At 34.1% G+C, this 13,342-nt stretch overlaps 1 protein-coding gene across 1 annotated transcript in view; it reads left to right on the forward strand.

Annotated features, from left to right (window-relative positions):
* LOC123552315 (neurogenic locus Notch protein-like) overlaps positions 1-13,342 on the forward strand; it is a 97,668-nt gene that overhangs the window by 12,942 nt on the left and 71,384 nt on the right. The window contains exons 9-20 of the mRNA XM_053542308.1: positions 724-837; positions 1,559-1,672; positions 2,009-2,122; positions 2,509-2,622; positions 5,039-5,152; positions 6,649-6,762; positions 7,168-7,281; positions 7,555-7,668; positions 8,945-9,058; positions 9,308-9,421; positions 9,592-9,705; positions 10,460-10,573. Of these exons, the coding sequence (XP_053398283.1) occupies positions 777-837; positions 1,559-1,672; positions 2,009-2,122; positions 2,509-2,622; positions 5,039-5,152; positions 6,649-6,762; positions 7,168-7,281; positions 7,555-7,668; positions 8,945-9,058; positions 9,308-9,421; positions 9,592-9,705; positions 10,460-10,573 (1,315 nt within the window). The 5' untranslated portion in view covers positions 724-776. The remainder of the gene's footprint in view (positions 1-723; positions 838-1,558; positions 1,673-2,008; positions 2,123-2,508; positions 2,623-5,038; positions 5,153-6,648; positions 6,763-7,167; positions 7,282-7,554; positions 7,669-8,944; positions 9,059-9,307; positions 9,422-9,591; positions 9,706-10,459; positions 10,574-13,342) is intronic.

Here is a 13,342-nt window from a genome sequence, read left to right on the forward strand (position 1 = left end):
GATGACACTGTTTGATTCACACTCACGCGGCAGCTCCGTGGCCTCAGATATGAGTTCAACCAGTCCAATGCAACACCAGAGACACCATACTGACATTTCAAAACGTCCAAAAGAATATCGTGATCTACCGTTTCAAAAGCTGCACTAAGGTCTAATGCTATCAATGCAGTCACTTCTTGATGTTCCATAGCGTCCAAGATGTCATTGATAAGTCTCAATAAAGCCGATTCGCACGAATGATGTTGCCTGTATGCGGACTGATTTTTCGGAAGGAGATTATGTTCATTTACATGTTTATTAAGTAAATACAGTGCTGCTTTCTCTATTAATTTGGACAAGAATGATAAGTTGCTCACTGGCCTATAGTTTGAGAATATAAGTTCGAGACCAGCTTTCTTTAACAGAGGTCTAACTATTGCCTGTTTCCACTGCACTGGGAAGACTCCTTGAGTCAATGAAAGATTCACTAGTCTAGTTATAATTGGGAGGAGCTCGTTTAAATATGACTTCAACACTTTTGTTGGAATAACATCAATTTCACACGACTTAATATAATATACTTTTGAACGTGTACAAGTGCATGAAAAGAGTGCTATATAAATGTGGTGTAATACAATAATAAATTATGACGTTATATTAAGTCGTGTTAATTGTTAATTTATGATAATATTACATGTACATACGCTTTGAAAATTAATCATCGTAAAATTTTGCATATTTCAGACATAGATGAGTGTAATCCAGATCCTTGCCAGAATGGAGCTACTTGTGTGGATATGATCAATGATTACACGTGTAATTGTGTAGCCGGATATGAAGGAAAGAATTGCGGCACGAGTAAGTATAATGTCCTTATGATTTGGCTACTTGTGTTGATAATGTAAATGTTGTGTTTTGAATTACTTATTAATTAGGTGTGCCACACTAGAGTTAATGTATCGTAAATACATCAACTACCAATCTTTCTATCAGATACAAGACACTTCCATTATGAAAACAGTTGGTTTCTGCATTTGGTTAATTTTTGTTATATCCAGTTATCATTTTAGGTCAATAGCTGGATAATTTATGCGGCATATGTTAATCTTAAACTTTATCCTTACATAGTACAATTGTTACGAAAACTAAACTTGTTTAGTATATGTGTAAGTGTTATCTCCTTAAACAACTGATAAATATGCTTTTGACCAGTCAGTATTGTTGCACATTTGTAAGCTGTATCAATATGTATTCATGTAACTCCTAATATATCCTTTTCCGCTGATTTACTTAAAACATTAATTATGTAAATAATAATAACTTCGTATCTTATGAAAGAGAGGCTAATAATTGCCTTAAATTGACACATATGAAGAAACAATCAATACTTATGTAGGGAAATGTTTGTCTAGAAACAGCTGTGGTCCATTTACTCCTGATTGGTGTATGTTGTGTAGAGTGTTTGAATTTTATTTTGATACTTCTTTATATATGTATAGATGGGATCAAATTGTTCAATTACTACTGACTTTGGTATGCTATATTTCTGTATAATGTGTATAAATGGTATCATTTTCAGACATTGATGAGTGTGATTCTGATCCATGCCAAAATGGCGGCACATGTACTGATGAAGTCAATCAGTATACCTGTATCTGTGTACCTGGGTACAATGGGGATGAATGCGAGAATAGTAAGTTAAATGAAGACCACCTTTGTTTAGTTTTATCTCGTAATGTCTCTTTTCATTTTGAAACATGAATGATGTTCTTTCTTGATTTTTGACTTATCATTAAAATTTTGTTTGATTTTACATTCCATAATGTCTCTTTTTGCCTTTTTGTTTCCTTTATTTTGTATTTGTTTTGCGGTATTTGTTTTATTTTAAAACTTTGCGATGCGATCATGATAGTTCTATATTTAAAATTACAAGCATGTACAAAATGCATAAGCTTGTCTAAATTAGCAAATCTGTGCAACCCTATATATTACGTGCTTATGCAAATGTTTTTTTTTCCATTTCGCTTAGATATTGACGAGTGTAACGGTAACCTTTGTGAAAACGGAGCCACCTGTGTAGACGGTATTAATTTATACACCTGTGACTGTGTACCAGGATATGATGGGGTTTACTGCGGAAATGGTTTGTTGCACAACGTTGTAGTTCAATGTTTTGATTGTAAAGAACCAAAGTACTGTATTCGGATATTTTATGTTAAAAGTTGTTTTAAACATAATTTAGTTTATATTAGCTTTGTTAATTTCGTGTTTTTAAAAGTTATGTGTACAATTTTTCAGTCTGATGTTTTTTTCTGAATTGCATTTTTGAGAGTCGTGTTTTGTAAATAACATATCTTTCTCCTTAAATACATGTTGTGCTTTATTTGTTTTTATCGTTTGCTCTTCACAACACTTGCATCTTCGACAAACAATTTGTTCACGAAAAATGAATATTCTATGTAGGAAATATGCAAAGTTTGTACTGTGAGCTGAAATGTCTAAGAAAATGTGTTTTCCTCTTACATTTAGACATAGATGAGTGTGCATCACACAACTGTTTGAACGGCGCAACGTGTATTGATGAGATCAACACGTACAACTGTCTTTGTGTAACTGGTTACACAGATCAGTACTGTCAGACAGGTGAGGCAAAGTCAGCTGTTGTATTGACAAATAGTTATTATGATCAGGAAATCTTTCTTATACGAAATATAGTACAAATGTAAATGAATGAGTTTGCAGCGAGTTTTGGCTTTGACACTTGATATCTATAAATAGATAAGCAAAATAGTATGGAGAGTGGGTATCTGGCTTCGTCAACACTAAAAAAGCGACAATATTGTGATATTTGTTTCAAAATGCAATTATCGTGGGTGTGGAAAATTATTTATTGTTCCTTGCATTGATCTCAAAAAGCACGTTATTACATATAGCAAGATTTGCACATTTTTCGTTTGAACAATTGAGTACATTGAAATATAAACGTCCGGCTGTTTAAGACCTGACAAACTGTAAAAATCTTGAAATGCAAGAAGTCCATATTGAACGGAATTTCAAGAAAGAATCATCAAAATATGCTCGCAATATGAAATATAAACAATTTTGAGGAGACCCCTAGGATTAATTTAGTTCACATTCATTGTTCGATATTCACATACACTTAGACCGACAATGTCTAGTGGGACATCCGTGATCTATGTACACATTTGTTACCTTTTAAGATTATGATATTCCACAGACCTGTGTTGTTAATGTAATTCCTACTAAATATTTGCAATACCTTTTTGTCCTGTATATATGCTTCTACTATATATTGTCCGTTTTGTTGAGAATAGAAATCAGTTTTGTTACAGATGTTTTATCATGTTTATAATATTTACAGCATTTTCCTCTGAAAAATCAATTTCTTTTCCTCTACGAACTTAAGCATTGACAGTCAAAGTATAAGCATATATCATGAAAGCCAAAATTTATATTCCTGAACGGAGGTAACTTAACACAATACCCGATCCTCAGTCAAACAAATATTGCACATACAAGTATCTAAACAGGGCTGTGGAATTTAAAGATAGGTGCTATGGTTCCCTAGAAGGGGTAGAAATATAAATAGGGGTTTCGGTTTCACTGAATTTAACGTAGACAAGAGATAACGATTTGTCCTTCGGTTTCTAGAATTGAAATTTTGACAAGAGATGAAAACAGACGAAAGGGTTTTCATGATATGAATGATAATTTAGACAAGAGATACAATGGATGCTTAGAGAAAAAATCGGTGCCATGCTTTCACTGTTTTGAATTTAGACAAAAGATTATGAATTCAATGATAGCCAAAAGATAAAATGGATACTAGGGTGTCATTTATTTGAATTTAGACATGAGATGAAAATATAAAAATGAAAGCTAGGGTTTTAACGATTGATTTTAATGGGTGTCAAGCTTACAATGATTTTCGCTAAGATTAGAGACGATAATGAGCACTGGGGTGAAGGTGAATGATGTTGTGTTATCTGTGTCAATTTAGACGAGGGGTATGGGTTTCCTTTATTTAAGTTAGATGAGGCATAACAATGGATGAAAATGTTTCTCAAATTAGAATTTTACGTTCATCGTACCCATCGAACAACGAAGTTGTAAGGGGACGGGGTATACTGGTTTCAGGTTGTCTGTCTGTCTGTCTGTCCGTCTGTCCGTCCGTCTGTCTGTAGACACAATCTTGTGCGCTTCATCTCTTCTCATCCCTTTGACACAATTTAATGAAACTTCATATAGGTGATCAGTAACAACAGTAGTTGTGCATGGTGCATGTTAGGTTCTTTCAGAAATTGTTTTTGCAGAGTTGCGAGATTTTGTTTTTGGTTACTTTACTATATACATACAGTCTGCACATGTAAATTTTGTGAGCGCTAAATCTCCTGAACCCATGCACACAGTTTAATGAAACTTCACACAAGTGATCAGTAGTAACCCTAGTTGTTCATGGTGCATGTTAGGTTCTTTCAGAAAACATATCTGCACAGTTATGGGGTTGTTTTTTTTGTTAATATACTGTATACATACGGTCTGCATATGCAATCTTGTGCGCGCCTAATCTCCTGAACCCTTGCACACAATTTAATGAAACTTCACACAAGTGATCAGTACCAACTCTAGTTGTGCATGGTGCATGTTACTTCCTTTTAGATACATATTCTGCAGAGTTATGGGTCTTTGTTTTTTGTTACTATACTATATACATAGAGTCTGCATATGTAACCTTGTACGCGCCTAATCTCTCAAACCATTGCACACAATTTATTGAAACTTCACACAAATGATCAGTACCACCCTTACTTGTGCATAGTGCATGTAAGGTTCTTTCAGAAAAATATTCTGCAGAGTTATGGGACTTTGATTTTTGTTACTATACTATACATAGAGTCTGTATACAGACAGTCCACATAATAATGCAATCTTGTGTGCGTCAAATTGCAATGTAGTGTCAGTGCATGCGGGGGGTACGTTCATTACCTTCCCTTCAGTGATAGCTCTAGTTTTATTTAGTCTTCCATATTACTTTCAGACATTGATGAGTGTGCATCACATGCTTGTCAGAATGGTGCTACGTGTGTAGATGGTATCAAAACATACATATGTGTGTGTCCATCGGGGTACGACGGAGACTTCTGTAACAGTAGTAAGACTTACTGCTTTGATTTGGTTAAATCACATCTGACTTACAAGTATGCTAATAGATACCTGTAATTGTTGACATAATGGACGTTTTGGATATTATGTTAAACTATGAGAAACATGTCATTTATACACCAAAATTTGTGCGATGTTAGTTGACCATTTAACAGTAATGTCCTTTTCGCACATTTCCTGTTATTGAATATTTTCTATCGGAAGTGCTATTATAGGAAGACGATTATTCTTTCACCTGTTAGTTTTTTTCTGTACACATCGGAAATATTTTATTGACTATGAAATACTATGTATTGCTCTTCAATTTAACGTGACATCTTTTTGACGTTACATAACACGTGTTTACTTGTGTATTTTTATTTTAAAAATGCATAGCACCGAAACGTTGGTAAAAACTGTAAAAGTATATATTGTTAGACTCATGTTGATATTGTAGTTCTCTAAACCAAATACTCTCAGAAAAAAGCTGGTAACTTAGCAACTGACCGCCGATTTTCAATCATTAAAACAGTTGAATACTATTATCAAATCGAATTTGTCATGTCATTCTAGAGAAAATTACTTTTGTCAAATGTAGTAGCTTTCTTAAAAAAATAAGATGGCGTAAAAAATTTGTTTGTTTCCGGTATCCCGACCTACCCTAAATTTTATAGTTCACAGTTTTCACAGATTTAGTTGCACGGTTTGCTTTTTGTATCCATACATGGTGATCAAGGACATTATCTTTGAATAAATAGACATTTCATAATTTAATTATGTGTTTAATGTTTTTACATGTGATTTGCACATTGGTGTTTTTACATTATATGATGTCTCTTCTTACTTTTTTTGTCTGCATTTTAATTGTTACTTACTAAACGTTTTTTTAGTTCAGACGATGGTTTTCATTAAATCGTACTGTAGTCATAGCCTCTTCTACGTCTAAACAGCTGATCGCATGACATGCTGCCGTTTGACAGCTCTGACTGAGGCCCGATAAGGGTAGCCAAATTCGGAGCCCTATGTATAGATCTAGTCATACTGATGTTAATATTACTACTGTCCTGTTGAAAAGGGACACTTAATTTAAAAAGTACTTTCACTGTTTTTTATGATGTTGTCAAAGTAACAAGTGTTGATTTAGAATAAAATCTGAAAAGTAGATCCCTCGGAAGCACCGAGAACAAAGCAAACAGTGAAAATTGCAGACTCGGTTTGATTGAGTCTGTTGATGAGCAGTAATGGAAAATGCAACACTGCCCATGCCCCTAGCACCGGCTTAAGCAGTATTCAATCTTCAAATCTAAATGAGTTGAAATCAATGATCCCGAAGGACCAGAAAATATAACAACACTGAGATGAAATCGGGGCTGGTTAAGTGTTTTAGTTGCTACATGCCAAATAATGAAGTAAGGGAATATATATTGCGTCCTGCACCTTGACTGATTGATAATTCAGTTTACTGAGAATGTTGCGGAAATGAATATATGAAGATTGATACTTTAGATATTGACGAATGTACCCAAGATCCCTGTATTAATGGTGGAACATGTATTGATGAAGTCAATGATTACACGTGTAACTGTGTCACGGGATATGCAGATAAAACATGTGCAACAAGTAAGTCTTTATATGGAACAAAACATATCATCTGAAAATCGCAGCAAAATGAGATGCTTACCAGACAAATAAGACAATATATTAGCAATTTTGACCTTTAATGGACCATCAAGAAAATAAAAACAATGTGTATATTCCAAATACTCTTGTAAATACTGTTATCGGGCATGTAATATTTTAAACAAATAGACCTGAAATATTTTCCAGTCAGTCATCTATGGATTATAAATATCACAAAATGTCTTTTTTACCCTTTCAATATATTGAACTTAAAAACCATCTGTCGTTTGACGTCACTACCGTCTGACATGCTACTGTTGTCACGAGACGTGGACGCGCTATTTCGCTGAAGTTGACTGAGATTAGGATGACAACGCTATGAAAGAGATTTTTCATTCATTTCAGATATTGATGACTGTGCAGCCAATCCTTGCCAGAATGGTGCCACGTGTTTAGATGCTGTCGATGACTACTCTTGCGTATGTGTAGCTGGATATACTGATAAAAATTGCGACACTGGTGAGCTTAGTCAGGATCAATTTTGCAAACTTGAGATATTAACACTCTATGCATTTGTTACAGTTTTATCATTAATTTTCTTCCAACAGATATCAATAAATGTGTAAACAATGTCAGTAATAACAGCTTTCCATACCCATATAAAGTGAAAATTACCTTTTTTTTAAATATTAGAGTTTTACTCTTTGAATGTGGCTTTTTCTGTTGGACTTTTGTCTTGTTAAATGCATACTAGTAGGCATTCTTTTCATAGTATAAAGGTATTGTTTTCAGACATTGACGAGTGTGCCAATCATATATGCCAGAATGGAGCTACATGTGCAGACATCATTGACGGATATACATGTTTATGTGCCCCCGGATTTGAAGGAACTTACTGTGTTGATGGTAACGTAAATTGCTTTACTTCGTTTAAAGCGTTTTGTCTGTTGCATACACTTTAGAGAAACGTTTTTTCTATGGCACAATTTTCACTGGAGGTTCGTTTTCACTGTGGCACAGTTGTTACTGAGATATGACTTAGATGACAGTGATGAGAAAAAATATAATCATAACTATCGAATTTTGTTTGTTGAGAAACATTTTGGTTTTGACATATGGTAAACCTTTCGAGTATGACAACGTCGTAAGGGCATAATAACTTTAGCTTTGCAATTTGAAGAAAAAGTAGAGCTATTGGAGTCAGCCCGCCCGCTTAGCTCAGTAGGTAAGAGCGTTGGTCTACGGATCGCGGGGTCGCGAGTTCGATCCTCGGGCGGGGCGTATGTTCTCCGCGACTATTTGATAAACGACATTGTGTCTGAAATCATTAGTCTCCCACCTCTGATTCATGTGGGGAAGTTGGCAGTTACTTGCGGAGAACAGGTTTGTACTGGTACAGAATCCAGGAACATCGGTTAGGTTAACTGCCCGCCGTTATATAACTGAAATACTGTTTAGAAACGGCGTTAAACTCAAAACAAACAAACAAATAAGAGCTATTGGACGCTTTGGTTGACACTTCGCACACATGTTCACTGTATTGATGTGATCTACAATGTATAGGTTCCATAATTCATTCAGTTGACAAGGCTTTGAATGGTCGATTGTTACTGTCCTCCGAAAACTCTTGTTGTGTATGACAGTCGTACATGAGGAGCATGACTCAATTACAGTAACATCAAACAAATTTGTCAGTGACACATTCTGATCTGAGGAGACAAAATTTGCCTATATTAGAGAAACATTTATTGTATATCACAAGCGTAGCTGCGGAGTAACATTTTGTTTGTAAGTGATGAGATTTTGTTTATGCCAGTGACACACTTAAAGTTGATGTACAACTATATTTTTTATCACGCAGTCCCAACTGAAGAGAAACTGTTTTCTTTTTCATTTGATCAAAAACTATCTATATATAGGTAGCAAATACTTGGTGATGTTTTCTGAATAAAACTGTATGTCGTAACATGCTGTATCGATGACACTATAACTTTGTTTTTAAGCAAGAGTTTGTTCAACCAGCTGTTTCAGTTATCAAGGGGTTTGCTGTAATTTTATGTGACGATACTTTTCAAGTAAGTTCAACTTATTTTCATCGGTGAAAATGTAATAAAACAATTTTACAGGCAAAAGCTTACATAAACTAAGGCATGCACATGTAAATGTTTTTTTTTTCAAATAGATATTGATGAATGTGAAAATCACAATTGTCAAAATGACGCAATATGTATAGATGGGATTGACGGATACACGTGTGATTGTGTAAATGGTTATGACGGAACATTTTGTCAGAACAGTAAGTACAATATAGTTCTTATTAAGTTTGCGAAAAGTAAAACGTATTGTAGAATACGCTCATGCACGTATTAATAAGTTCCTAACTCTTCAATGTTACGGATAAACAAACACTTTGTTAGGTAAGTTACTAATTATAGTGATATGTAAAGGTGTTATTGCCTGATGAAAACTAGTCTCATGCATTATTTAAACGTTGGTGTCATGTGTAAACATTTTCTTTAACCGACTGATTCTCACATTTTCGCAGACATAAATGAATGTGCTGGCCATAGTTGTTTGAATGGTGCCACATGTGTAGACGGTATCGATGCGTATACATGCACTTGTGTAGACGGCTATACAGGGGAATTCTGTGCTACAGGTGAGTAGATATTATTTCTTTGACGCTTCCTTGTGTAATAGAGGCTTCTGTCTAAAACAGCAAACTTCTTTGTTATACAGTTTTTAAGTGTTGTACACAGGTGTTTCAAATAAAGTTGTTTTGCCTGTATCATACATTGTTTCAAAGACTTTTTTAAATATGTTTTTCAGACATTGATGAATGTAGTTCACACGCCTGTGTAAATGGGGCAACATGTGTAGACGCTATCAATCTATACACATGTGACTGTGTAACTGGCTATACTGGAACATTCTGTGAAACAAGTAAGTCAAATCATGATGAAAAGTCGGTGGTCACATATAATGAATATGAAACTTAATAATTTCATATGTTACTTGTGAAGCTGGTATCAATAAATACAACCTCTTTGATCATACGGGTTAAAGTGGAATTTACACCAAAACAAGAAGGTAAAATATCGTATGTCTGATTAATATCATTTGATATGAAACCACCGATGTAATTTGTTTCCGTAGATGTGTATGTAAAGTCGGTGTGGATGAACATGCAGTGACACAAGTAAGTGTCTGGCTCAAAATGAGATATGCAGATTTTATAGATGGTATCAGATTGTACATAATATTTACATGTGTAACCGCGTATACACGGTAATAGAAACCTCTAAATTCATGATTTATACTGGCAAGTACATCACTTTAAAAGTCTACGAAACTCGGCCTTTACAAAAATTTCAATAGAAGTAAAATGTTTTCAGAGCTGAATGTTAATGCATCCGCCAATAGTTATAAACATATGTCCTTTGATATCTAATTTCCCCTGACGAAATAGTGACAAATAAGACTTTTTATATAATGTTTTGAGCATAAAAAAGTGAATCAGTTTTTTTAAAATTTGCCATTGTTGGGAGATTTTATCTAAAATTTATACCAGTTTCAAGCCCTACAAAATGAAACCACGATGTTTGAGGTAAGGGACAGTTTTAGTGAAAAATATAAGTATCATTTCATCTAGTATACTTGAATTTCGGCAAGCATGAACAACCTTTTTTATTTTCAGACATTGACGAGTGTGACCCAGATCCGTGCCAAAATGGAGCTACCTGCGTGGATAATGTAAATGATTACACATGTAACTGTGTGGATGGTTACACCGACAAAAATTGCCAGACTAGTAAGTAACACAGAGAACAACACAATGAAATTCAAGCATCAAAGTCAATGTTATATTTACATTTCAAATACTTAAGTTCATCAGATCAGTTTGAAACCTCGAACGCAACGAAGAAGCATAATAGCAAACTCGGTTTGAATTAGTCTCTTCGTGAGAGGTATTTAAATGTGCGACACCACTTTCTCTGCACACATCCCTAGGGCGAACTTAAAACGGAACGTTGTTATACAAAAACATTGGGTTGACTTCAAGATTTCAAAATTTCGCAGAAAATAACAAACTTATAATAAAATCTAGAAGAAAATCCCTTGGAAGTATAGAAGCATCGAGCAAAATAATAGTAGACTGGGTGTGATTGAGTCTGTTCGTGCAAAATAATGAAATGTGCATCCCCTTACGCCTACAAGCACCGGCCGGTAGGTCAAATTTCACCCTTGCATGTCAGACATAAGCAAGGAATATAAACATACTACAGAGCAAAATCTAAAAGATTTTCGTATCATGAAGCCCCAGTCTTACAGGAACAATTATGATTTGCCACTTTTTGTGTAGTTTCAGTCAAGCTGTTAAAAGGAAGAACAACGAAATATTACTTTTGCTTTAAATGAGGAAAATAATGCGTTTTGCGTCTTGCTAAATGTCCTTTTAGTTTTGATGTTTGGCACGTCTTGAAACATATTCTTGTTTTTGTAGTCTGTATGTGTATTTCTGTTATTTTCGTGTTGTTTGGACTAGAATGTAAAATATCTTTTAATTATGTGTCATAGTTATATAAGGTAAGTAAATGTTAAACACGCTACAAAGTGATCATTACAACATAATCGTGGTCAGGTAGAGAATGAAAATCTGTTTTATAGCCTCATCAGTGACGAGACATTTATTGTTTTCTAGAATCACATAACGTGTCTGTCAGTAGACTAATCGTTACCGATCAATAACTGGTGATCGCTTGTTAACTTGCTCATGGTCAGTTGATAACAGGTTAGCCGGTCAATATTTCGAGGTCATTCATCGTAAATAATATTTCCGATCAGAAATATGTAAACGTTTTGACATATGACCATCCACTATCAAATTTCCCTGAATAATAGTATGTGGTCAGCAAACGATCCAAAGGTCAAAGGGCAAGGTCACACTGACCTTGCACGTTGTTTATGATCAGCTACTAAAAATAATTTGGTTCTTGCTGTCAAACCGGATACATACAAATTAATTCATAATGGTTAGTAGGTGATCCTTTTTATTTTAGGATCAGTGGGTCAGATATTAAGGTCTTATTGACATCAATTCTCACGACGATTCCTGTGCAAGAATTAGAGATTGCTTAAGCCTGCTACGGTAAAAAATTCACATTGACAATTCACAATGTCAGTGAACCCTTTTGTTAATCGGATTTTAACGTAACATCGAACTTTAGACAGAATATAACGTACCCAGTTACCTCTCACAGGATACCAAGGCGGTCATTTGAGTTTTCAGATTTGATACTATTTAATCTAAAAAACGTTAGGAATGTTTGGATTTTAACAATAAGGCTGGAACAGTTTACTGAGTTATAATTTTTTCAATTATTTTCACTGGTCAAATTTTGTTTGAAAAAGTAATAAAATTCGAAGTATTTTAAAGCATAATGTTTTTTTTTCCTTTTGTTCTTTAATGAAATAAAAGGTTATGTGGACCTTTTGAATGCATAAAGTTTTAATTGTATAAAACATCAGATGAAGTTGCCCTTACACAATAGGATAGACATTTCTGAATTATCAAGTTTGTCCTTAAACAAGTTTGAGAAGAATGGGAAACAGTTAATTTATAAAAAATGACCTTTATTATAGATGCATAAAAAGCACTGGGATAGTTTTTTTTTACAATTTCACTTAAAATGTATAGATTCTATGTCTTTATCAAAATCATTGATGTGTACTACATTATTTCTTGATGGACTTTATCAGTTTTTCATCCCAAAAAATTATTTGAGATGTATTTTTACGATATTTTTCTGATATGTCAACATTGCATGCATCCCTTTAACTTCGGTATTGATGTCCATCTGAGTTATCATGCATAGCTGCCGACGAGTTACTAGCACGGGTAGAACGAGACCGCGCACATATAAGAAATACTGCACGTGTATTACGGTGAACAATGACTGTGTGTTGCTCTTTTGACGTGATGTGTGTTTTTGTCTGTGCATGTTTTAGAATGAACCTTTTTTTTGTGTGTATTATATTTTGCGGTGTCATTTATATGCATGTTCAGTTGGAGACTTACTTCAAGAGTTTGACCTATCTTGAATTTTAGGTACCTGACTTTGCTTTTTATTACATTTGTTTAGCATATTTTTGAGTGTAAAACACCAAGTAAGTAATTTTACCATGAAAAAATATATTTCATTGAAAAATATCAAATATATTGTTTATTGGTTCGAAACAACAAATTGCGTATGTTTGATTTAGAACATTGGAAAAAAATGAAATGGCAAGAAAAAAAGTTTGCCTGACATGTAAGATCGCAATAATTTTCACTCGTGAAAACAAGAATTTACATCTTCAGAAATAGTTCAGAGAAAGGTACAGGTACATGTAACACATTGCAGTTAAATATATAGCAAGAATCAGATATGTCAATTTTAAGGTCAAAGTGAAATTTCCCTATGTAACATACTTATCCAACTTAATGAAAACATTTTTTAAAACTTTTAAAACTATAGACATGAAAATATAGCTTTAATTCTTTTTTAGATAACTCAAAAGTTTTTTTTTTATCTCTCTT

The sequence above is a fragment of the Mercenaria mercenaria genome, chromosome 4 (genome assembly GCF_021730395.1).
Source record: "Mercenaria mercenaria strain notata chromosome 4, MADL_Memer_1, whole genome shotgun sequence".
Classification (NCBI taxonomy): Eukaryota; Metazoa; Mollusca; class Bivalvia; order Venerida; family Veneridae; genus Mercenaria; species Mercenaria mercenaria.